This window comes from Oncorhynchus tshawytscha, linkage group LG12, assembly GCF_018296145.1.
Source record: "Oncorhynchus tshawytscha isolate Ot180627B linkage group LG12, Otsh_v2.0, whole genome shotgun sequence".
Classification (NCBI taxonomy): domain Eukaryota; kingdom Metazoa; phylum Chordata; class Actinopteri; order Salmoniformes; family Salmonidae; genus Oncorhynchus; species Oncorhynchus tshawytscha.
This window is the reverse complement of record NC_056440.1, coordinates 26,584,597-26,612,270: the sequence shown is the minus strand read 5'-3', so window position 1 is coordinate 26,612,270 and position 27,674 is coordinate 26,584,597. Positions and strand designations below refer to the sequence as shown.

General features: G+C 41.2%; 1 protein-coding gene across 3 annotated transcripts in view; it reads right to left on the bottom strand.

Annotated features, from left to right (window-relative positions):
* The window catches only part of ssh1a (slingshot protein phosphatase 1a), a 68,264-nt gene that overhangs the window by 21,236 nt on the left and 19,354 nt on the right, over nt 1–27,674 (bottom strand). Inside the window, exon 1 of one of the 3 annotated variants that reach the window (XM_024438622.2) lies at nt 2,570–3,032. The exons of the other annotated variants lie outside the window; for them this stretch is intronic. Within the exon in view, the coding sequence (XP_024294390.1) occupies nt 2,570–2,667 (98 nt within the window). The 5' untranslated portion in view covers nt 2,668–3,032. Of the gene's footprint in view, nt 1–2,569; nt 3,033–27,674 lie in introns of those variants that run through there. 3 annotated transcript variants of the gene reach the window in all.

The window sequence follows — 27,674 nt, the reverse complement described above, 5'->3', positions numbered from 1 at the left end:
AGCCCTACGTCCACCACCATAAACCACACTCAGACAGTCTAATTAACTAGCCTCTGCCCTGGTGTCTCCGAGTCTCCGGCACCCTGCTATCAGCTTCTCCACTAAAACCAGGGCTAAAAATATATCTGTTATCACAGCAAACAAAGACAGTGACAAAGAGACTTGCCAAATAGCCTCAATGATCCCTTGGAGTACCTATTCTTCTAGGATAGGAAAGACAGGCTCTTGATTCTGAATGAGCAGAATTCATACAATCTCAAATGTATGACTACTATTAGTATCAGGCTTGTAATGTGCATGAACTGGATCGGACCCGTGTTAATTTAGGCTACTATTTTTTTTTGAGTGCTCTCACATTTAGTCACATTTTTGTCATTTGAATAATGATTGTCTAGTTATTGTCAAAATTACTAAAACAGTGGGACATTTTAGTCAACTAAAAGCCCTTTCATTTTAGTCAATTCACATTTGTATTGCCTCATTAACTTATAAACATAAAATCTTCCATGTGCACAAAACATACATAGCCTTGTCCTACCAACATTTTTCTGCATAACATCCTATTCTCTTCACAACAGCAGAAATATGAAAGATATAATGTAATATTATTATTTTATAAGAATTATCTGCCTAGTTAAATAAAACATGTAAATTCCAAATTCAGCATACAGATAGATACAGCACATTACATACAAGACAAACAAGAGCAGAGAGAGCGAGAGAACAATCACAAGATGGTGCCACAAAGTAGGCTATTGGCAAAGTAGTATGGGTTGCACACCTCCATCACACAGTCAAGTCATTGCCACTGGTATGAACGTTCCACAGACGCCAGAGCCACATTGATGTCCAAAAGTAGAATGGGGGCTTATGACTGTTTTGCACAATGATGTAGTCGAGTCACTAAACCTCGAGTCCCAAGTCTCCTGTGCTCAAGTCCAAGTTACCAATGGTCAAGTCACAAGTCCCTATGGCTTAAGTCTGAGTCCCAGTGCTCGAGTCCTGGTCCATGTGTTCAAGTCTAAGTCACTGGGTTCACATCAACTTTTTTTTAAAGAAAGAAAAAAAAGAAGTTATTTACCCAGTCAGATAAAGCGTAGTGGCAAGAGGAATTTAGTCAATAAATTGTCTTCTATCCCTTTTCCCCTCTTTCTGTGCCACCAAATGTTTGCATATAGGCTACTGGTAATGTTACCATGGCCACATTGAGATGAAAAATTCTCAAACATTGCAGATAGAAATTCCATGAATAGGGCAGACTTTATTCCTTATTCAACATGTAAGAGGAATGTTTGTTCTACATTGCATATTTCTATCTGAACGTTCCAAAACATTGCGTTGTGTTGAATGTGCCTCAAGTTGTAAAGCTATAGCTAGCAAATGATGCAACATGACTGAAAAAGGTGTAGCCTAAACAAATGATTAACGGTCCAGTCCACGAGTAGCCTTGTTTTAGAACGGCCCGCGATATGCTTTATGAATGTAAAATGCACCGCGCCATTGTACAATAGAAATAAATAACGTAGCACCGGTATGGGTCATGTCTTTTTAACGGTAGCCTACAGGCTAGAATCAAACTGTTTTTTTTCTGAGGAAAAGATGGAAATGTATCTACAGGACCTGTATAACAAATGCAGTGGAAAAAGTAGGAGGGTTGATCGAGACTAGAAATTCAAAGAGATTACTTTTCTATAGCCTACTCAGGGTAGAGAAAAAAACAGCAAGACTTTTACTATTAAACTTAATGCCGTTTTTTACTTCGTAAAGCAGCTTGTGTATGTACTAGAAGGTTGGTGGTGTCTGATTAGCTAAAGTGATGCAAGAGTGTCATCTGCACGGTGTGTATAATCGGAGCCGGAGCAGAACCGGTCTGTCTACCTACACTCATTGCTTGCTCCCTACAGCTCACCAGTTGATGTAGGCTGTGTTTTCCGGGTGTGACACATCCTTCCCACTGCTGAACGGAACTGCGCTGCGCATCTGTGCTGCTAATATTAATTGTGCTCCTCACTGAAAAACTCTCAATCTCTCCAAAAATTCTTGTCCAGTCCACTTAGTCAGATTTAAGCCACAGAGATCATTTTGACTCATTTTAGTTAATTGAAATGAAATAGCACTTTGGTTTAGTTCGTTTTTTTTCTAGGACAATTTAGTCAGTTACAGTCTCGTCAATTGCCACTGAAAAATAGGTGTTTGATGAATATTTTACTCAATTTCTGTTAACGAAATGAACACTGGATCGGACACATGATTACTCTTCTGTTGAGCTATGGAAATGTCAAGCCAGTAGCTAGGCTAGGACATTTTACACAGACAAAGTTTGCAGGTATTGTTCCAAAAAGGACATAGTACACAATAACATTCCAGTAGCCCTCCTATTGCATTTGTACACCACTGAGTATTATCTGTCACACACATCCTCCCATTCTACACAACTGAGCAGCACTGGGCGCACTACTGTCTAAGAACCACATATGCTAAATTAAGAAATCTAACAGCATTTCTATTCTTGTAGATCACACACTCCATTTACCTATGAGAGAACTTTGCAGCACTCTACTAAACTCACATGCGGCATATCTCGGTCTGGGTCAGCACAGCGTTCTCCACAAAATAGGGCAGCATCTCCAGTGCAGCCTCCTGAGAGGACTCCAACACCAGATGCATTCTGTTGACCAGCCGGAGAGAAATCTAGCCTCTTCCCTGACCCGTCTACAGCCCTCTTCTTTGGATCCAAGAGTCGGAGTAAAGAAATGTAAAGAGAGAGATCTTCAGGTCCTGACCCAATCCCTGGGTGACAGACTGACAGTTACTTAGCCCGGTCTTATCTGTGTGATGTAGGTAGGTGGCTGCCTTCTGCTGCGCTGTAGTGGCACACCTCCTTCCCTCTCCATTTATCTATAGCCTACTTTTCCCCCAGTCCCTCTGTTTGAGTAAAGCAGTGAAGAAGAAGTAGTCCGAGTGCTCCTGCCTGAGAGGACTTGCTGCAGCGCAGTGTCCAACCACAGCTTGAGGCAGAGGGCTGTGTCCTACCTCCCCTCCCCCAGGGACTCACACACAATTCAACCTCCTCCCCCTCTCTCACACACAAACTCACAGACACTGTATAGCCGAAAGTGTTACGAATCCAGAGGATTTCAGATGCTGGACCTTCTTTTCTCAGCATGAGTTCTTCCCCAGCATGAAATCATTTTCCATCCTGAATCAATTGTAAGAAGTCAACCAAACAATGTGTATGTCCTAGTTCTCAGCTGCAGAGCAACAACAGGTTTCCACTTCAGCAGGGGAAAATAAGGTCCTAATCAGGATCTTATACTGCTGTCCAACAGAAAACTGCTCTCCAAGACATCAGAGAATGGCTTTCTTTCTTCCCTTCTCTGGGACCAGCAAAGCTACTTGTTCAATTGCAAAAGACAAAAGGAAACAGAGGGACTTCGGCCAACAATTCAGAATGGATGTCTTGATCTCCTTAGCTAGCAGGGGTCAGAGGCTGCATGCCACCCAACAAGTCAACTGACTCCCAGGCAGCGCTGCCAGGGAGCTCCTCACATGGGCCAAGCAGGGACAGGGAGGGCAGTGAGCCTGGCACATAGCTCTGCCCAAATCTCATTAACCTCAGGGGAGGGACCAGCCCATCTCTCTCCTTTAAGACTGGCCACTGCTGCCTGTCACTCACTTCCACTTCCATCTGTCCCACACAGACCAGTGTTACTGTCAGTCACTCCACACTCATGGCACATATGGTAATGTGTGTGTCTGGGGCAGGTTAGGAAGGGAGAACATTAGAAAGAGTTGAGTAGGTATTAGGTCCATGTTATTGTGTGAGGTAGACTCAAGTCATGACTGTCCACGTGAATCCAAATAGATCAGGTTTGCAATGAATAACTTCACTCAGACCCCCACTCACCAACAGAAGGGAGGAGAAAGTGACTAGTGGGGATTAACAGCTCACGTCCTGTTGTAAATCAAGTGGAGAAGATTCAGGTCTCCCTCTCCATTATTCACCAAAGGAATGTCCTTTGCTTCAAGATCCTTTTTCCCGCCGAAACTCTAACACGTTCAAAAGCGAATACTGGCACAATATTCCTGACATAGAACGTGGGGAATGGTCAGAGGCGATCTAGAGAACACTAATGTTAAATTGTTTGTTATTTTGTGATTAAAAATGCTATAAAGGAAATACTGTAACTTATAAAAAGTATACCCACTACATGTACAAAGTTTCCATCCTATGTGATGTACATTTAATATGAAAAATTGAGTGTTTTTGTTAAGAGAGGGATGTGATTTGAAGAACTAAGAAATGTTTTACATAACTTTGTACAAGTGACAAGTCACGCCCCTGAGTGCAGTCAGAGAGCGTGTCAGCCTGACGGAACCACCCCTTTCGAATAAACTGTATAAAATGTTTGGTTAAGAAATTAACATTCTAGACCAGCAAAGCGTTAAGCTGCAACTGCACGTTTAAAGTGGTCTGAACGTTGAATCTCAACACGAGGTAGAGACGATAAACTCACCTCTAAGACAATCACTGGTACGGCTGATTAGCTGTCCCCGGTAAAGAATCTTGAAAAGCGAATTTAAGTGAGACCATTCTACTACTCTGTTCAAACCATCTTATTACAATAGTCTCATGACCCCACTGGGAACCATCGACACGACTAACTAGCATATCTTCAAAGAACCCATTTGGACAATCAGAGCCTTATAAGCGTGCCGCGAAAAGGCCCAACCCCCTTTCCAAGGCAGCCTCGTTCCGAGAGAGATACACTGCCACCCCAGAAATTTCACGTAAATACATTCATGATTTCTTACTCAGATGGAGGCGGTTCGTGTGCAAAGTACAGTGGGGAGAACAAGTATTTGATACACTGCCGATTTTGCAGGTTTTCCTACTTACAAAGCATGTAGAGGTCTGTAATTTATCATAGGTACACTAACAGGTCTGTGAGAGACGTAATCTAAAACAAAAATCCAGAAAATCACATTGTATGATTTTTTAAGTAATTAATTAGCATTTTATTGCATGAAATAATTATTTGATCACCTACCAACCAGTAAGAATTCCAGCTCTCACAGACCTCTTTAAGAAGCCCTCCTGTTCTCCACTCATTACCTGTATTAACTGCACCTGTTTGAACTCGTTACCTGTATAAAAGACAACTGTCCACACACTCAATCAAACAGACTCCAACCTCTCCACAATGGCCAAGACCAGAAAGCTGTGTAAGGACATCAGGGATAGAATTGTAGACCTGCACAAGGCTGGGATGGGTTACAGGACAATAGGCAAGCAGCTTGGTGAGAAGGCAACAACTGTTGGCGCAATTATTAGAAAATGGAAGAAGTTCAAGATGACGGTCAATTACCCTCAGTCTGGGGCTCCATGCAAGATCTCACCTTGTGGGGCATCAATGATCATGAGGAAGGTAAGGGATCAGCCCAGAACTACACAGCAGGACCTGGTCAATGACCTGAAGAGAGCTGGGACCACAGTCTCAAAGAAAACCATTAGTAACACACTACACACCCTACGCCGTCATGGATTAAAACATTCTTTGGGGATGCTTTTCTGCAAAGGGGCCAGGACGACTGCACCGTAGAGGAGAGGATGGATGGGGCCATGTATCGCGAGATCTTGGCCAACAACCGCCTTCCCTCAGTAAGAGCATTGAAGATGGGTCGTGGCTGGGTCTTCCAGCATGACAACGACCCGAAACACACAGCCAGGGCAACTAAGGGGTGGCTCCGTAAGAAGCATCTCAAGGTCCTGGAGTGGCCTAGCCAGTCTCCAGACCTGAACCCAATAGAATGTTTGGAGGGAGCTGAAAGTCTGTATTGCCCAGCTACAGCCCCGAAACCTGAATGATCTGGAGAAGGTCTATATGGATTTTGTGATTTTCTGGATTTTTGTTTTAGATTCCGTCTCTCACAGTTGAAGTGTACCTATGATAAAAATTACAGACCTCTACATGCTTTGTAAGTAGGAAAACCTGCAAAATCAGCAGTGTATCAAATACTTGTTCTCCCCACTGTATATGATTACTGTAAGTGAAAGTAGTTTCTAAATGTACCAATGTTAAATGTCTCTGTCCCTCTCTGCCACCCCGCCATCTCTTTTGTAACAAGCAGGCATGTTGTGTCATTCCGCTAGGGACCTGTTAACGTATTAAGTGTGTATGTTTATTCTGTGTTAGCATTTGATTAGCTAGAAAATAAATAATTAAACCAATGTGTGGTGTTGAAGGCTCAAGTTTTTGCAGATGCAATGAGGTTGACTGTTCAGAAAGATAAGATACAAGTTTATGATTAATAAGTTAACTGTTTATAGATGTGAAAAGGTAGACCTTTGAGTTTAACTCTTTAAAAGAACAGCTTGTGGTGCCCCAGATCATAATGATTTAATTCTTATACGATTAATTTAAATTGGGTAACAATTAAACAGTTAGGTAATTAGATAAATAATAGTCTTCAGATTTATGTCAAGTCACTCCTATTTTCTCTAACACACACGTCATTCAACTAATTTGAGAGGATTTGCTGACATAGAACTCCTGCCTTTGTCTAGGACACAGATAACACCATCTCCTTGTCAACAGAAAGAGCTCTGTGATACCTAAACAACAGGCTACTAGCAAGTCAACTGATCTCTAGGTGGAAAACTCCTTCAAAACTATATGTGATCAATATTGCCAGGAACAGTGGATTAACCTAGTGAGGTCAGCTTTGGTAGCAGAGGGAGGCCTAGTCCATGTGACTGGGCATTAACAGAATTACTCTTGCAGCCAGATAGATCACTTGGACCGGTCTGAACCAAGCACAGCCTGCCAGTAATCTTATCCTCTGAATCACCAGGTGTTTGCATGGTGTAATGGATTACTCTGAAGGGGACTCTCCACACAGAGACTCTCCAGAGGGGGAGTCGCTACGCGGGTTATTCATGGACCCAGGGCTTTCTGCACCCACCAGCACAATGGAAGAAAAGCCTCTTCTCAGGGCTGGCTAGTTAATGCATAAGGTTGGAGTTTGAGGAAGTTCACAGACGCTTTGGATGGACTCAAAAGAGACCTACATTGCCTTGAAAAAGTATTCATCCCCCTTGGCGTTTTTCCTATTTTGTTGCATTACAACCTGCAATTTATATGGATTTTTATTCGGATTTCATGTAAAGGATATACACAAAATAGTCCAAATTGGTGAAGTGAAAAAAATAACTTGTTAGAAAAAGAATTTAAAAACGGAAATGTAGTGCGTGCATATGTATTCCCCCTCTTTGCTATGAAGCCCCTAAATAAGATCTGGTGCAACCAATTACCTTGAGAAGTCACATAATTAGTTAAATAAAGTCCACCTGTGTGCAATCTAAGTGTCACATGATCTCAGTATATACACTGCTCAAAAAAATAAAGGGAACACTTAAACACAATGTAACTCCAAGTCAATCACACTTCTGTGAAATCAAACTGTCCACTTAGGAAGCAACACCGATTGACAATAAATTTCACATGCTGTTGTGCAAATGGAATAGACAACAGGTGGAAATTATAGGCAATTAGCAAGACACCCCCAATAAAGGAGTGGTTCTGCAGGTGGTGACCACAGACCACTTCTCAGTTCCTATGCTTCCTGGCTGATGTTTTGGTCACTTTTGAAAGCTGGCGGTGCTTTCACTCTGGTGGTAGCATGAGACGGAGTCTACAACCCACACAAGTGGCTCATGTAAAGCAGCTCATCCAGGATGGGACATCAATGTGAGCTGTGGCAAGAAGGTTTGCTGTGTCTGTCAGCATAGTGTCCAGAGCATGGAGGCGCTACCAGGAGACAGGCCAGTACATCAGGAGACGTGGAGGAGGCCGTAGGAGGGCAACAACCCAGCAGCAGGACCGCTACCTCCGCCTTTGTGCATGGAGGAGCACTGCCAGAGCCCTGCAAAATGACCTCCAGCAGGCCACAAATGTGCATGTGTCTGCTCAAACAGTCAGAAACAGACTCCATGAGGGTGGTATGAGGGCCCGACGTCCACAGGTGGGGGTTGTGCTTACAGCCCAACACCATGCAGGACGTTTGGCATTTGCCAGAGAACACCAAGATTGGCAAATTCGCCACTGGCGCCCTGTGCTCTTCACAGATGAAAGCAGGTTCACACTGAGCACGTGACGGAGTCTGGAGACGCCGTGGAGAACGTTCTGCTGCCTGCAACATCCTCCAGCATGACCGGTTTGGCGGTGGGTCAGTCATGGTGTGGGGTGGCATTTCTTTGGGGGGCCGCACAGCCCTCCATGTGCTCGCCAGAGGTAGCCTGACTGCCATTAGGTACCGAGATGAGATCCTCAGACCCCATGTGAGACCATATGCTGCTGCGGTTGGCCCTGGGTTCCTCCTAATGCAAGACAATGCTAGACCTCATGTGGCTGGAGTGTGTCAGCAGTTCCTGCAAGAGGAAGGCATTGATGCTATGGACTGGCCCACCCTTTCCCCAGACCTGAATCCAATTGAGCACATCTGGGACATCATGTCTCGTTCCATCCACCAATGCCACGTTGCACCACAGACTGTCCAGGAGTTGGCGGATGCTTTAGTCCAGGTCTGGGAGGAGATCCCTCAGGAGACCATCCGCCACTTCATCAGGAGCTTGCCCAGGCGTTGTAGAGAGGTCATACAGGCACGTGGAGGCCACACACACTACTGAGCCTCATTTTGACTTGTTTTAAGGACATTACATCAAAGTTGGATCAGCCTGTAGTGTGGTTTTCCACTTTAATTTTGAGTGTGACTCCAAATCCAGACCTCCATAGGTTGATAAATTTGCTTTCCATTGATAATTTGTGTGTGATTTTGTTGTCAGCACATTCAACTATGTAAAGAAAAAAGTATTTAATAAGAATATTTAATTCATTCAGATTAGGATGTGTTATTTTAGTGTTCCCTTTATTTTTTGAGCAGTGTATACATACACACACACACACACACACACACACACACACACACCTGTTCTGAAAGGCCCCAGAGTCTGCAACACCACTAAGCAATGGGCACCACGAAGACCGAGGAGCTTTCCAAACAGGTCAGGGACAAAGTTGTGGAGAAGTACAGATCAGGGATGGGTTATAAAAAAATTTGAGCGAAACTTTGAACATCCAACGGAGCACCATTAAATCCATTTTTTTTTCATATGGAAAGAATATGGGACCACAACAAACCTGCCAAGAGAGGGCCGCCCACCAAAACTCACGGACCAGGCAAAGAGGGCATTAATCAGAGGGGCAACAAAGAGACCAAAGATAACCCTGAAGGAGCTGCAAAGCTCCACAGCGGAAATTGGAGTATCTGTCCATATTACCACTTTAAGCCGTACACGCCACAGAGCTAGGCTTTACGGAAAAGTGGCCAGAAAAAAAAATAAGCAAACACGTTTGGCGTTTGCCAAAGGGCATGTGGAAGACTCCCTAAACATATGGAAGAAGTTACTCTGTTCAGATGAGACTAAAATGTATCTTTTTGGCCATCAAGGAAGAAGCTATGTCTGGCGCAAACCCAACAACTCACATCACCCCGAGAACATCAGCAGTCCCTGCTGTTTTTCCTCAGCAGGGACTGGGAAACTGGTCAGAATTGAAGGATGGAGCTAAATACAGGGAAATTCTTGAGGGAAACCTGTTTCAGTCTTCCAGAGATTTGAGACTGGGACGAAGGTACACCTTCCAGCAAGACAATGACCCTAAGCATACTGCTAAAACAGCACTCGAGTGGTTTTAGGGGAACATTTAAATGTCTTGGAATGGCCTAGTCAACGCCCAGACCTCAATCCAATTGAGAATCTATGGTATGACAAATATTGCTGTACGCCAGCAGAACCCATCTAACTTAAAGGAGCTGGAGCAGTTTTGCCTTGGGCAAAGATCCCAGTGGCTAGATGTGCCAAGCTCATACCCCAAGAGACTTGCAGCTGTAATTGCTGCAAAAGGTGGCTCTACAAAGTACTGACTTTGAAGGGGGGGGGTGAATAGTTATGCACGTTCAAGTAGTTTTTTGTCTTATCTCTTGTTTGTTTCACAAAATAAATTATTTTGCATCTTCAAAGTGGAAGGCATGTTGTGTAAATTAAATTATACAAACCACCAAAAAATCTATTTTAAATTCCAGGTTGTAAGGCAACAAAATAGGAAAAAGTACCTGTAAAACACCAGTCTCAATGTCAACAGTGAAGAGGCGACTCCGGGATGCTGGCCTTCTAGGCAGAGGTCCTCTGTCCAGTGTCTGTGTTCTTTTTCCCATCTTAATCTTAAATTGTATTGGCCAGTCTGAGATATGACTTTTTCTTTGCAACTTTGCCTAGAAGGCCAGCATCCCAGAGTTGCCTCTTCACTGTTGAGGTTGAGACTGGTGTCTTGTGAGTATTATTTAATGAAGCTGCCAGTTGAGGACTTGCGAGGCATCTGTTTCTTACACGAGACAAAAATGTACTTGTCCTCTTGCTCAGTTGTGCAACTGGGCCTCCCACTCTTTCTATTCTAGTTACTACCAGTTTGCGCTGTTCTGTGAAGGGAGTAGTACACAGCGTTGTACGAGATCTTCAGTTTCTTGGCAATTTCTCACATGGAATAGCCTTCATTTCTCAGAACAAGAAGAAGAGACTGAGGAGTTTCAGAAGAAAGTTATTTGTTTCTGTACATTTTGAGCCTATAATCGAACCCACAAATGCTGATGCTCCAGATACTCAACTAGTCTAAAGAAGGCCAGTTGTATTGCTTCTTTAAATCAGAACAACAGTTTTCAGCTGGGCTAACATAATTGCAAAAAGGTTTTCTAATGATCAATTAGCGTTTTAAAATGATAAACTTTAAGGATTTAGCTAACAATGTGCCATTGGAACAAAGGAGAGATGGTTACTGATAATGAGCCTCTGTAACCTTATGCAGATATTCCATAAAAAATCAGCCGTTTCCAGCTACAATTGTCATTTACAACATTAACAATGCCTGCACTGTATTTCTGATCAATTTTATGTTATTTTAATGGACAAAAATGTTTGCTTTTCTTTAAAACAAGGACATTTCTAAGTGACCCCAAACTTTTGAATGGTAGTGTATATATTTATTTTTAGCATTATGTACATTTTCATAATTATTGTCTGGAAAAGTAAGCCTCTTCATATAATTATTTTGTCATTGTTTTCTGTGTAGGATTGTGGAACAGGATCCCCTTTGTTTTGTTGCGGCCATAAGCGGTCATGCTTCCAATGTTAGAGATGGCGCCGGAGGAGACGTTTTAGGTCTCCTAACAAATTATTCTATTAGGTGGTATTTTTTCACGATATTTGTAGGGCTTACAAACTATTACAGACTACAAAGGGAAGCACAGCCGCGAGCTGCCCAGTGACACGAGCCTACCAGACGAGCTAAATCGCTTCAAGGCAAGGAACACTGAGGCATGCACGAGAGCATCAGCTGTTCCGGACGACTGTGTGATCATGCTCTCTGTAGCCGACGTGAGTAAGACCTTAAAACAGGTCAACATACACAAGGCTGCGGGGCCAGATGGATTACCAGGACGTGTGCTCCGGGCATGTGCTGACCAACTGGCATGTGTCTTCACTGACATTTTCAACATGTCCCTGATTGAGTCTGTAATACCAACATGTTTCAAACAGACCACCATAGTCCCTGTGCCCAAGAACATAAAGGCAACCTGCCTAAATGACTACAGACCCGTAGCACTCACGTCCGTAGCCATGAAGTGTTTTGAAAGGCTGGTAATGGCTCACATCAACACCATTATCCCAGAAATCCTAGACCCACTTCAATTTGCATACCACACAAACAGATCCATAGATGATGCAATCTCTATTGCACTCCACACTGCCCTTTCCCACCTGGACAAAAGGAACACCTATGTGAGAATGCTATTCATTGACTACAGCTCAGCGTTCAACACCATAGTACCCTCAAAGCTCATCACTAAGCTAAGGAACCTGGGACTAAACACCTCCCTCTGCAACTGAATCCTGGACATCCTGATGGGCCGCCCCCAGGTGGTGAGGGTAGGTAGCAACACATCTGCCAAGCTGATCCTCAGCACTGGAGCTCCCCAGGGGTGCGTGCTCAGTCCCCTCCTGTACTCCCTGTTCACCCATGACTGCATGGCCAGGCACAACTCCAACACCATCATTAAGTTTGCAGATGATAGAGGTAGGCCTGATCACTGACAAAACGAGACAGCCTATAGAGAGGTCGTCAGAGACCTGGCCGGTGGTGCCAGAATAACAACCTGTCCCTCAACGTAACCAAGACTAAGGAGATGATTGTGGACTACAGGAAAAGGAGCACCGAGCACATCCCCATTCTCATCGACGGAGCTGTAGTGGAGCAGGTTGAGAGCTTCAAGATCCTTGGTGTCCACATCAATAACAAACTAGAATGGTCCAAACACACCAAGACAGTCATAAAGAGGGCACGACAAAGCCTATTCCCCCTCAGGAAACAAAAAAGATTTGGCATGGGTCCTGAGATCCTCAAAAGGTTCTACAGCTGCAACATCGAGAGCATCTTGACCGGTTGCATCACTGCCTGGTACGACAATTGCTCGGCCTCCGACCGCAAGTCACTTCAGAGGGTAGTGCGTATTGCCCAGAGCATCACTGGGGCAAACCTCCCTGTCATCCAGGACCTCTACACCGGGCGGTGTCAGAGGAAGGCCCTAAAAATTGTCAAAAGACACCAGCCATAGACTGTTCTCTCTACTACCGCATGGCAAGCGGTACCAGAGTGCCAAGTCTAGGACAGAAAGGCTTCTCAACAGTTTTTACCCCTAATCCATAAGACTCCTGAACAGGCAACCAAATGGTTACCTGGACGATTTGCATTGTGTTCCTCCCCCAACCCCTCTTTTTACGCAACTGCTACTCTCGGTTCATCATATATGCAGTCACTTTAACCATTCCTACACGTACATACTACCTCAATAAGCCTGACTTACCGGTGTCTGTATATAGCCTTGCTACTCTTATTTTCAAATGTCTTTTTACTGTTGTTTAATTTCTTGATCTACCCACCCACCCACCCACACATACATTTTTTTCGTACTATTGGTTAGAGCCTGTAAGTATCACTGTAAACTTTGATTTGATTTAACACCCTGTTGTCACTTTGAAAGCACAGTTTACCAATAGTGCCAAGTAATAATTGTCTAGTAATAGTAACAAGTCAAACAACATTTATAATCTAAATCATAATCGGTCGTCCTCCAATATATATATATATTTTAGAGGACGACCGATTATGATTTTTCAACGCTGATACCGATTATTGGAGGCCCAAAAAAAAGCCGATGCCGATTAAATCGACCAATTTGTTTACATTTTATTTGTAATTTTAATGTATTTGTAATAATGACAATTAAATTTAAATGACAAAAATACAAGTGTCATACATCACAATAAAGGTACATCTTGTTAATCCAGCTGCAGTGTCTGATTTCAAAAAGGCTTTACGGCGAAAACGCACCATGCGATTATCTGAGGACATCGCCCTGCATACAAAAGCATGAAAAACATTTTTCAACCAGGCAGGTGCGCCACGAAAGTCAGAAATAACAATATAATAAAAGCCTTACCTTTGAAGATCTTCTTCTGTTGGCACTCCAAAAGTTCCCAGCTACATCAGTCCTTCTTTATAACCCCAAAAACTCAGTTTAGCTGGTGCGCTTCATTAAATAATCCACCGGTTTCCCTCCTTCAAAATGCATACAAAATTTATCCCAAACGTTACCAATAAACTTCCCCAAACAAGTCAAACAACGTTTATAATCAAACCTCAGCTACCCTAATACGTAAATAAACAATGAAATTTAAGACGGAGAATCGTTAGTCTTTACCGGAGATAAACAACAAAGAACGGGCTCTCATCCACGCGCATGAAAACACTACAGCCAAAATGGGAGCCACTTACAAAAACGACAAGTTCTAGCAAATTTTTCCAAAAACAAGCCTTTAACTCTTTCTAAAAAGACTGTTGACATCTAGTGGAAGCCCTAGGAACTGCAATCTGGGAGGATTTCACCTCAAACATGACAGCCATTGAAAACAGTGGTAGGCTGAATATTTGTTTTTTTTGGATGGTTTGTCCTCGGATTCGCCTGCCATATTAGTTCTGTTATACTCGCAGGCATTATTTTTTAACAGTTTTAGAAACCTGAGAGTGTTTTCTATCCAAATCTACCAATTATATGCATATCCTAGCTTCTGGGCCTGAGTAACAGGCAGTTTACTTTGGGCATGCTTTTCATCCGGACGTCAAAATACTGCCCCCTTGCCCAAAGAGGTTTTAAGGGCTTCAATGGGTATTTATACACTTCGGAAAAATCTGCTGACCCCTCTGCTCTTGATAGATTTTTTAATACTTTAACTGTCCCAACAATTGATAGAAAAATGAATTGCTTGGATCAAGTTACTATACACTTCTTCAATTGCATCTGTCAGAACAAATAACATCCACTCAGCCTATTTCCCTCTCTTCAGAGCCAGGGGTGTCCAATGTCTCCCTTGCTTTTTTTCATCGAGCCCCTTGCAATTGCATTTAGATCCAACTCGCATAAAACGGGAGGGTTCAGAGGTAACATCGAACAGAGGGTCTCACTTTATACCGATGACCTGCTTCTCCATATTTCAAACGCTGATATATCCTTACCCATTGTGCTATCTGTTCTTAATGCATTTGGCCTAGTCTCTGGTTACAAATTCAATCTGAATAAGAGCGAGCTTTTCCCTCTAAATGTGGCAGTTTGTAAATATCCATTACACACATTGCCTTTCAGACTAGTTCTCAACAAATGTACATACTTGGGGGTACATGTCACAGACACATTTGAAAACCTTTTTAGGGCAAATTTTACTCCTCTCCGTAAGGTAAAGAAAGATTTTGAACGATGGTCACTACTCCCCCTATCATTAGCAGGTTGTATTAATTTGATTAAGAATGAATACCCTTCCTAAATTATCCTACCCTTTTCAATGTATACATATTTTAATTCCCAAATATTTTTTCTGCAAAGTCAATGGGATCATTTCACACAAAAAAATCCAAGGATCCTCAAGGTGTTCCTGCAAAATCCAAAACCCTTAGGGGGTATAGCCTTACCTAATTTCCAGTTATATTATAGGGCTGCCGACTTCAATGTAATCCAGTACTGGATTCATGCAGGTACCCCACATCTCATTCCAGCATGGTTGAAGATAAAATCTTCCTCATGTACGCCATCCACACTGGCTGCTTTGTTACATTCCCCTATCGATTCTACTACTTCAAGTTATACCAAAAACATTTTAGTTAAAACGACTCAAGATCTGGAACCAGTTTAGATGTCACTTTGGTTTGCAAACGTATTCATTAAAAGGCCCTCTGCTCAGAAATCACATTTTCCATCCATCCCTAGTAGATAGACCTTCATGTGGTTCAGCCTTGGCATCAAATCATTCAATGATTTGTATATTGACAGCATGTTCGCATAGTTCCAACAACTCAGCTAAATTCCATCTTCCGAATAGTCATTTCTTTAGATTATCTACAAATGTGCAGCTTGTCCGTGACATGACCTCAATTCCCCACTCTTCCTGTGGGCCCTCCCACTGATGCACTTTTCACACCATCCCCAACAGTAAAAGGTATTATTTCTTATAGCCATAATCAAATGTACTCTTTACAATCTTCATTTCCAGCTATTAAAACTTTATGGGAACAAGATCTTGGTGATGAGTTTACTGATGACACATGGAAAGATGTTTTAAAAAAACAACTTTTCATCAGACTTTCGGCTTGACCTGAACGCGCTTTTGGATTTGTTTACCAAACACCCTAACAAAAGAAGCTATTTGGACATAAATTATGGACATTATCGAACAAAACAAACATTTATTGTGGAACTGGGATTCCTGGGAGTGCATTCTGATGAAGATCATCAAAAGGTAAGTGAATATTTATAACTAACGTTGAATAACCAATATGGCGGATATCTTTTTGGCTGCTTTGTTGGCTGAACGCTGTACTGCGATTATTGCATGGTTTGCTTTTTCCGTAAAGTTTTTTTGAAATCTGACAAAAATCTAATACATTCCCACATAATTTAAAAAGCACGTTCCCATGGTATATCGAATGTATAAAAACATGTGCAATGTAATGTGCTATGACACATTGAGAAGTATATCTCTAATTCCATGTCAACATTTATAATGAGTACTTCTGTAAATAGATGTGGCTCTCTGTACAATCACCGCATGTTTTAGAACTACTGAACGTAACGCGCCAATGTAAAATGAGATTTTTTGATATAAATATGCACTTTATCGAAGAAATGAAGTCCTATGACTTGTCATCAGATGAAGATCATCAAAGGTTAGTGATTAATTTTATCTCCATTTGTGCTTTTTGCAACTCCTCTCTTTGGCTGGAAAAATGGCTGTTTTTCTGTGAGTTGGTGGTGACCTAACATAATTGTTTGTGGTGCTTTCGCTGTAAAGCATTTTTGAAATCAGACACTGTGGCTGGATTAACAAAAATGTTATCTTTAAAATGGTGTAAAATACTTGTATGCTTGAGGAATTTTAATTATGAGATTTTTGTTGTTTTGAATTTGGCGCCCTGCGCTTTCACTGGCGGTTGGCGAGGTGGGGCGCTACCGTCCCACATATCCCAGAGAGGTAAAGCATTTTATATTTTCGTATGGGCTAATACATTCCTACCTCATTTAAAAAGCATATTCCCATGGTATATCGAATGTATAAAAACATGTGCAATGTAATGTATTTCAAACATTTGTTTATTGTAACTGAAAGAAAATGCCAATAAAGAGAGTTGTAAAAAGAATCAGATTAAGACTCAACATCGATTTCAAGCTCAATATCTGATCCAACTCCAACTTGTCGAATTTCTGCAGCATTTGCAATGCTGTCAGTGCGTCCATTCGTTTGGTTTGGCTTGCCATTGTGAAATATACACATTGTATGTTGTACTCAGTGTGGGATTCGACTATGAGGGGGAACGATATACAATTTCCAGCCTTCTATAATAAAATAATTAGACCACCCACAATTCCCACCATTACACTATTGTTCTAAATTCAAATCATCGTCTTCACCTTCACCATTCAAATCAAATCACACTCTTCACCCTCATCATTCAGTGCATTGAAATCACATGCACTATTATCAGTTTCTATCGCCTATTCAGCCATTGACGACAGAATAGCATATTAAAATTAAGTTAATTATGTTACAAGATTTTGCTTAGTAGCCAGAGCAATGCTGTCGTGTGAGTGTACACGTGCAGAATGAATACAACAAAAACACCACGAGCCTCCTATTGACACTCGCTGATAAGCCTGAACAGGAGAGGACTCCCACCTGAACAAAACCCAGAAAAACCCAGAGTGAATTGCTAACCAAATTTAACTACCAAGCTAACTAAACCAAAAGAACACATGGCTCTCAACGCTCTCTTCAACAATATTGGCCCAACCAAAACATCCCCTCAAAAAGAAATTTGGCAATCTGAACTAAACTAACCCAAGTTAACTACAAAACAAGCAAATAAGCAAACATATCAATAATAAGACAAAGACAATCTAGACAAAACCTTAACCAACTATGACAAAATGTTAAAGTAAACTAAAATACTAAAGTAAGACTAAAGTACAATTAACTTACGGACGAGCCCCCACTTGTCACAGGCCGGCTCATAGCCTGTGGCAAAAATGAGGGGACACGAACAACAGGCATAGAACAATCAAAAAGGTTCTTTATTGTAAACCAAAACTATTATTAACTTTCAAACAAAGAAAAAGTCATGTGTGAAAGTATCATAATGTAGGGTGTATGTAAAGTGCAGGGATGCATGAATCTGTGTGTGTGAATATGACTGAGTGAAAACAAAGTAAATCTACAAAGGAACAAACAAACAGGATCATACCTGGAGGAGCAGAGAGAGAGACAAGAGTGATTAGTGAAGCAGTTTAAATACCCTGAGCCCAGGTGACTCACATCACTAACGACCCTCCTCTGCCTGCAGAAGGAACTGCCCCTGCACTGCAGTGAGGCCGTGACACAGCACGGATATTCTTGGGAAAAGTTACATTTGGAAATAGAGCTGCACCTCTTGAATTTCGAAAGTTAATTGACAAAGCGTCATAGAAACTGCAGAATATTATATTTTTGATATTATATAGTAATCTACATGTGTTACCTGCATATGAATCTGAAAGAGGATTTGAAAAAGTGATGCTCCTTTCCCTGCATCTGTCAATAACAAAACACGCCCATCTCTTCAAGTACAATTTGAAAACTGATAGACAAGATGAAATTGACAACAGGCTAACTCTTATCATGTGTGAAATACTTTTGATGGGGCGGCTGTGCAGGCTGACTGGCATCATTTGTTTCCTGCTCATTAACTTGGATATAGTCAAGGATATGTTTTTTCTAAAAGGTCTACTGCAACACTAAAATACATTAAATGAGTAAAAGAGTTACAGTAAATAAAACAGTCCTGTAAAAGCTTATTTTAACAAAGTAAAATGTAAAAGAGAATGGTATCAACCTGCAAGTCATACGGTCAAATTATTAAAACGCCAAAGCTGATAAATATGCATAACAAACTCATCATTACACTTTGGTTCTAAATTATACTGAACAAAAATATAAAACGCAACATTTAATGTCTTGGTCCCATGTTTCATGAGCTGAAATAAAAGAGCCAAAACATTTTCCATACGCAGAACAAAAGCTTATTTCTCAAATTTTATGCACAAATTTGTTTATCCCTGTTAGTGAGCATTTTTCCTTTGCCAAGATAATCCATCCACCCAAGAGGTGTGGCATATCAAGAAGCAGATTAAACAGCATGATCATTAGGGACAATAAAATGGCACTAAAATGTGCAGTTTTGTCACACAACACAATGCCACAAACGTCTCAAGTCGAGGGAGAGTGCAATTAGCATGCTGTCTGCAGGAATGTCCACCAGAGCTGTTGCCAGAGAATTTATTGTTAATTTCTCTACCATAACCCGCCTCCGTCATAAAACGGAGTTGTATTTCAGTCTTCAATAAAGCCCTTTTGTGGGGAGAAACTAATTCTGATTGGCTGGGCCTGGCTCCCCAGTGTCCGGGCCTGGCTCCCCAGTGTCCGGGCCTGGCTCCGGCTCCCCAGCTCTTAGCCTGTGCCCTCCAAGGCCCACCCATGGCGGCACCCCTGCCCATTCGACAAATCTGTTGTTCTGCCCCTGAACAGGCAGTTAACCCACTGTTCCTAGGCCGTCATTGAAAATAAGAATTTGTTCTTAACTGACTTGCCTAGTTAAATAAAGGTTAAAAAAAAGTGAAATCCATAGACTCATTAAAATATTTTAAATATTTACATGTTGCGTTTATATTTTTGTTCAGCATAAAATCAAAACTCTCCACTCATCACTCAGTTAGGCCTAATTTAAGTTTGATTTTATAGTAACTTGCACAATTGTCGCTCATTCCATCCATTTGTCATTCATTCAGTGTGCTGGCAGTGTCTGAGGGTCATTTCAGCATCTCTGTGGGAAGACGTAAAACGTAAAAGAGAATGGCACCAACCCACACGTGTGTGGTCAAATTATATTACTGCTGATAAATAGGCATAACAAACTCATCATTACACTATTGTCTTTCTAAATAAAATCAACATCGTACCCTCATTATCATTCAGTTAGGCCTAAGTTAAATTCAATTGTGAAGTACGGTGCACAATTATTGCCCATGCATCTATTTGTCATTCATTTAGTAAGGAGAGAAAGACTCATAAGCACCTGGCTGCGTACCAATGTCCAACAGCATATTGTCTTGAGGGATTAAGTTGGGAATAGGTGTGAAAAAAGACTGGTGAAAAGGCTCAATGCTTTTCTGTTTGTAATTTCAAAATTCAGACAAATGAGCTGTGTAAAATACAAACATTTAGGAAAAGTCAGGACATAGCTTTTTTCAGGGGCTGATTTTCTTAAATTTACGAAATCAAACGTCAATGGCCGTTGGCCTATGGCAGTTCTAGTGTTAAAACCTCTTAAGGAGGCTGCGAATTTTCGCAGCTTTTTGTTAAAAATCGCGCAACATTTCAGCGTCCTGCTACTCATGCCAGGAATATAGTATATGCATATGATAAGTGTGTGTGTATAGAAAACACTCTGAAGTCTCTAAAACTGGTTAAATTGTGTCTGTGGCTATAACAGAACGTGTTTAGGAGTCAAAATCCTTCGAAAAACTGGTCACCAAAAACACAAAAATAATATCCATCCGCCAGTCAATGTATTGTCTAAGGCTGAAGAAAATACATGGCAATCCCCTGTAAACGCCTACAGCTTCCACACGATGTCGCCAATGCTGTCATTTAGGGGCGGCTTTATCCTTGGTTTGGTAACGTGACGCATTTCCTTTCTTTGGGCTCACCACAGGATGTTTTGAATGTGAAAACATGGACGATGATTTCAAGACTTGCTGCTATCGAATACAGATCGCCCAGTGATCAATTTAATAGATTATTAACGTTTATTAATACCTAAAGTTGGTTTAGAAAAGTAATTTGAAGTGATTTGTAAAAGTATATTGGCAACTTTTGTAATTTTAAAAAGTGACGTTGCGTCTTGTAAAGGGGCATTTTTCTGGATCAGACCGGTCTTCAGCAAATCACATTTTGGGTATACAATGACGGATTTAATCGGGAAAAAGACCCAATTGTGATGTTTATGTGACATATAGGAGTGCCAAGAAAGAAGCTCGTCAAAGGTAATGAATGTTTTATATTTTATTTCTGCGTTTTGGGTAGCGCCGGCTACCGCAAAATCTGTTGTTTTGTTGACGGTCTGGTATTCTGGGGGTGTATGCTATCAGATAATAGCTTCTCATGCTTTCGCCGAAAAGCATTTTACAAATCTGACTTGGTGGCTAGATTCACAACGAGTGTAGCTTTAATTCAGTACCTTGTATGTGTGTTTTAATGAAAGTTTGAGTTTTATCGAAAACTTTCGGTGGCGCTCTAAAATATCCGCTGATTTGATCCCGCCACAGGGACATCCTCCCTAACAAGTTTAAGGCCTTGACTGTTTATTTCTAACAGATTATTCAAATATATACAAACTCCAAAATGTTGTTTTGTTTTATAGCACTATTAAATGCTCCAGGGTTAATTTAGTTAGCCTTTTGGCATGTTTTTCTAGACAATCACATCTTTCAGCACTCTGATAGAGTTGACGTTACACAAAAATCATATTGAAAAATCATATGTTTTAAAGGAGTTGACAAATTGAATTATTCTTTCATGTGGAATACACAGTAGCAATTTTGTTTTTCCTCAGTTGCTTTATGACTAAAACCAAATTAAAATGTAACATATTTGAAACAAAACTCATATTCAGTCTTAATCCATCAGCAGGTGGAGTTGACAATTTATGTTTGTCACCATGTTGATTCCAGTATTGTTTGTTAAATCTATCAAAAGTATAAAACTTTACTGACCATGAGTGGTCTTGTTGCACTACATGTAATGCAGATATTCTGAGGACCTCTCATGTCTTCAACACTGCTGGCTCATTCCTGATTAAATTTAGGATTTTAGACAAATGTACCAAATCTCCAGACACATCTTTTAGGAAACACAGTTTTGAGAGAAAACTTATTTGACGTCACAGAGGGCTATTGCAAGAAACTATATAAGATCATTTTCCAGTTAATATTCATTACTGCCAGTTTTTATTTTAAAACACTTTATTGGAGAGTTTGAAATTGGGATCCTTTGCTCTGGACAAGGGCATTTCCAGGCATAGAGCCAACATGGAAATGAATATGGAAAGGATTTAGAAAACACCCAAAACTAATATTTTCCCTTATAAAATTTCCCTAGACGTAAATATTTAGCTCGGACAAGGATTTTCAAGAATCGCTGAGCTAATTTCCTGCTATTCTACACTTTTCTGACCCACCTAAACCTTAACAAAATTGTGTCCCATCAAATAGACAAAATCAACCCAGTTTCTAATCCCCACCCAAAAGGGAATGGCCCTAACCCACTTTTTGGTAAACACTGCCCAACATGGACATTTCAATTTTCTGTTTCCCTTTTAGGATGCTACAGACACACAGTAGATGCTAGGAACAGAGGACAATATATTTTATATATACTGAAAGAAATATAAAATGCGACATGCAACAATTCCAAAGATTTTACTGAGTTACAGTTAATGTATTAGGGTGGGATCTATGGATTTCACATGACTGGGAATACAGTTATGCATCCGTTAGGCACAGATAACTTTAAAAAAGATAGTGGCGTAGATCAGAAAATGTGTCCATCTGGTGTGACCACCATTTGCCTCATGCAGCGAAACACATCTCCTTTGCAACAGATCAGGCTGTTGATTGTGGCCTGTGGAATGTTGTCCCACTCCTCTTCAATGGCTGTGCGAAGTTGCAGGATATTAGCAGGAACTGGAACACGCTGTCGAACCAGAGCATCACAAACATGCTCAATGGGTGACGTCTGGTGAGTATGCAGGCCATGGAAGAACTGGGCCATTTTCAGTTTCCAGGAATTGTGTACAGATCGTTGCGACATGGGGCCGTGTAACATAATGCTGAAACATGAGGTGATGGCGGGTGATGAAACAACACAATGGGCCTCAGGATTTTGTTTACACGGTATCTCTGTGCATTGATAAACGCAATCGTGTTCGTTGTCCGTAGCTTATGTCTGCCCATAATCTCACCGCCACCAAGGGGCACTCTGTTCACAACTTGGACATCAGTAAACCGCTCGCCCACACGACACCATACACATGGTCTGCGGTTGTTAGGCCGGTTGGACATACTACCAAATCCTCTAAAATGATGTCGAAGGCAGCTTATGGTAAAGAGATGAAAATGTAATTCTATGGCAACAGCTCTGGTGGACATTCTTGCAGTCAGCAATGCCAATTACATGCTGCTTCAAAACTATAGACACCTGTGGCATTGTTGTGTGACAAACCTGCAGATTTTAGAGTGGCCTTCTACTGTCCCCAGCACAAAATGCACTAGAGGTCGACCAATTAATTAGGGCCAATATCAAGTTTTCATAACAATCGGAAATCTGTATTTTTGGGTGCCGATTTGCCTATTTTTATTTGATTTAACTAGGCAAGTCAGTTAACCTTTTGTGACTAGGGGGCAATATTTTCATTTTTGGAAAAATAACATTCCCGTAGTAAACAGGATATTTTGTCAGGACAAGATGCTAGAATATGCATATAATTGACAGCTTAGGATAGAAAACACTCTAAAGTTTCCAAAACTGTAAAAATATTGTCTGTGAGTACAACAGAACGGATGTTGCAGGCGAAAGCCTGAGAAAAATCCAATCCGGAAGTGCCTCATGTTTTGAAAGCGCTACGTTCCAATGCGTCCCTATTGAGCAGTGAATGGGCTATCAACCAGATAACTTTTTCTATGGCTTCCCTAGTGTGTCTAGTGTCACAATACATAGTTTCAGGCTTTTATTTTGAAAAATGAGCCTGAACATTGCATCAGTGGTCAGCTGAAGTCTCTCATAGTGTTTTGTGCGTAAAGGACAAATGAGGCCATTGTTTCTCTCTCTCCTACTAAGAAGCCACCAGTCCCGGTTGATTTTTATCAAATAGATATTTGAAAAACACCTTGAGGATGGATTATAAACAACATTTGCCATGTTTGTCGATATTATGGAGCTAATTTGGAATATTTTTCGCCGTTGTAGTGACCGCAATTTCCAGTCGATTTCTCAGCCAATTGTGAAGAACAAACGGAGCTATTTCGCTTACAAAAATAATCCTTTTGGAAAAAAGGAACATTTGCTATCTAACTGGGAGTCTCGTGAGTGAAAACATCCAAAGCTCATCAAAGGTAAACGATTTAATTTGATTGCTTTTCTGATTTCCGTGACCAAGTTACCTGCTGCTAGCTGGACAAAATGCTATGGTAGGCTATGATTAACTTACACAAATGCTTGTCTAGCTTTGGCTGTAAAGCATATTTTGAAAATCTGAGATGACAGGGTGATTAACAAAAGGCTAAGCTGTGTCTCAATATATTTTGTTTGTGATTTTCATGAATAGGAATATTTTCTAGGAATATTTATGTCCGTTGCGTTATGCTAATTTGTGTCAGATGATGACAACGGTCCCGTTCACGGGATGGGGTGTCACTAGAGGTTAAGAACACATTCTTATTTTCAATGACGGCCTAGGAACGGTGGGTTAACTGCCTCCTTCAGGGGCAGAAAGACAGATTTTCACCTTGTCAGCTCGGGGGACCCAATCTTGCAACCATACAGTTAGGTAGTCCAACGCAATAACGACCTGCCTCTCTCTCGTTGCACTCCACAAGGAGACTGCCTGTTATGCGAATGCAGTAAGCCAAGGTAAGTTGCTAGCTAGCATTAAACTTGTAAAAAACAATCAATCATAATCACTAATTAACTTCTTTCAGCTAGGGGGCACTATTTTTATGTTTGGAAAAATAAAGTTCCCAAAGTAAACGGCCTATTTCTCAGGCCCATATGCTAGAATATGCATATAATTGACAGCTTAGGATAGAAAACACTCTACAATTTCCAAAACTGTCAAAATATTGTCTGTGAGTATAACAGAACTGATATTGCAGGCGAAAACCTGAGGAAAATCAAACCAGGAAGTGGCCTCTATTTTGAAAGCTCCATGTTCCATAGCCTGCCTTCGCTCCATTTAAAGGGATATCAACCAGATTCCTTTTCCTATCGCTTCCTCGAGGTGTCAACAGTCTTTAGACATAGTTTCAGGCTTTTATTTTCAAAAATGAGCGAGAAAGATATCGCGTAGTGGATAGCTGGGTGTTCGCATGAGTTTTGCTTGCGCAACAGAGTGGGGCAGCCATTGTCTCTCCCTCTCCTACTGAAAAAGAGACAGTGCCGGTTGATATATTATCGATTATATATTTTAAAAGCAACCTGAGGATTATAAAAAACGTTTGACATGTTTCTGTGGACATTACGGATACTATTTGGAATTTTCGTCTGCGTTGTCGTGAACGCTCAAGCCTGTGGATTTCTGAACATAATGCGCCAAACAAACAGAGGTATTTTGGATATAAAAACAATCTTTATGGAAAAAAAGGAACATTTATTGTGTAACTGGGAGTCTCGTGAGTGAAAACATCAGAAGATCATCAAGCGATTAATTTGATTGCTTTTCTGATTTTCGTGATCAAGCAACTTTGATGTTAGGTGTTCATAATGTTTTGTCTAGTGATCGATAAACACAAACGCTTGGATTGCTTTCGCTGTAAAGCATATTTTCGAAATCTGACACTACAGGTGGATTAACAAAAAGCTAAGATGTGTTTTGCTATATTGCACTTGTGATTTCATGAATATAAATATTTTTTTAAATATTTTTTTTTTAAATGTGGCGCTCTGCAATTCAGTGGTTGTTGATGAAAATTATCCCGCTAACGGGATGGGTTGCGTCAAGAAGTTAAGCCTATCAACTCCCGAGATGAGGCTGGTGTAACCAAATTGAAATGTCTAGCTAGTTAGCGCGCGCTAATAGCATTTCAAACGTCACTCGCTCTGAGACTTCTAGTTGTTCCCCTTGCTCTGCATGGGTAACACTGCTTTGAGGGTGGCTGTTGTCGTTGTGTTCCTGGTTCGAGCCCAGGGAGGAGCGAGGAGAGGGACGGAAGCTATACTGTTACACTGGCAATACTAAAGTGCCTATAAGAACATCCAATAGTCAAAGGTTAATGAAATACAAATGGTATAGAGGGAAATAGTCCTATAATTCCTATAATAACTACAACCTAAAATTTACCTGGGAATATTGAAGACTCATGTTGAAAGGAACCACCAGCTTTCATATGTTCTCATGTTCTGAGCAAGGAACTGAAACGTTAGCTTTCTTACATAGCACATATTGCACTTTTACTTTCTTCTCCAACACTTTGTTTTTGCATTATTTAAACCAAATTGAACATGTTTCATTATTTACTTGAGGCTAAATTGATTTTATTGCTGTATTATATTAAGTTAATAAAATAAGTGTTCATTCAGTATTGTTGTAATTGTCATCATTACAAATAAATAAATACAAATCGGCCGATTAATTGGTATCGGCTTTTTTGGTCCTCCAATAATCGGTATCGGCGTCTAAAATGCACTTGTGTAATGATCATGCTGTCTAATCAGCTTCTTGATATGCCACACCTGTCAGGTAAATGGATTATATTGGCAAAGGAGAAATGCTCACTTACAGGGATGTAAACAAATTTGTGCACATAATTGGAGAGAAATTAGCATTTTGTGCATATGCAACATTTCTGGGATCTTTTATTTCTGCTCATGAAACCAACACTTTACATGTTGTGTTTATATTTTTGTTCAGTGTACAATGTTTTCATGAGTCAAGTGGTAGAATGAACCTTAAAGAGAATATGTAATCTGGCAGTTAAATTGCAGAATGTTGTAGTGTAGAATGTCCCATACTGAACCGCTGAGACCTGGAAGCAAGACAGGCCTTAAATAGTATCTCATGGATATCATTCCTGAAGACGTGCATCACCGAGTGCTAAAATCCAAAATTGCATTACCAGAAGAAAGTACGTTCTCAGAAGAAAATCCTTGAGTAGTTTATACACTGTAGAAAATCTAGTTAAGCTCACAACCAGTGGTTGCAAACGGTTCAGGTAACAGAACTGAAAAATAAAACATTTTCAGGAACAGGAACGAAAGTGATATACTGTTGTTTCGGAACAGTACTGTTATTTTAAAAACATGGGAACTAGTTAATAACATTGACGTTCTGGCCATTTTTTTTCAGTCCCACAAAAAACCCTCACTCTAACTCAGGAACATATTCCAGTGTCTGCCTGCCAGCTGGAAATCATTGCCAGTGTGTGTGCGTGTATGTAGGCAACCTCCCCCTCTGAAGCTTAGGCTACTGTATCCTACTGATGTTAAAAGTGTGATTTAGGAATTAGGGAGAGATTTGTAATTAGAGAAAAATGTATTATCTATATCAATGCTCGGTATGGACAGGGGCTGAGTCACTGGCTTACTGGTGCTCTTTCATGTCGTCCCTAGGAGGGGTGCGTCACTTGAGTGGGTTGAGTCACATGATGTGATCTTCCTGTCTGGGTTGGCGCCCCCCCTTGGTTGTGCTGTGGCGGAGATCTTTGTGGGCTATACTCGGCCTTGTCTCAGGATGGTAAGTTGGTGGTTGAAGATATCCCTCTAGTGGTGTGGGGGCTGTGCTTTGGAAAAGTGGGTGGGGTTATATCCTTCCTGTTTGGCCCTGTCCGGGGGTATCATCGGATGGGGCCACCGTGTCCCCTGACCCCTCCTGTCTCAGCCTCCAGTATTTATGCTGCAGTAGTTTGTGTCGGGGGGCTAGGTTCAGTTTGTTATATCTGGAGTACTTCTCCTGTCTTATCCGGTGTCCTGTGTGAATTTAAGTATGCTCTCTCTAATTCTCTCTTTCTTTCTCTCTCTTGGAGGACCTGAGCCGTAGGACCATGCCTCAGGACTACCTGGCATGATGACTCCTTGCTGTCCCCAGTCCACCTGGCAGTGCTGCTGCTCCAGTTTCAACTGTTCTGCCTGCGGCAATGGAATCCTGACCTGTTCA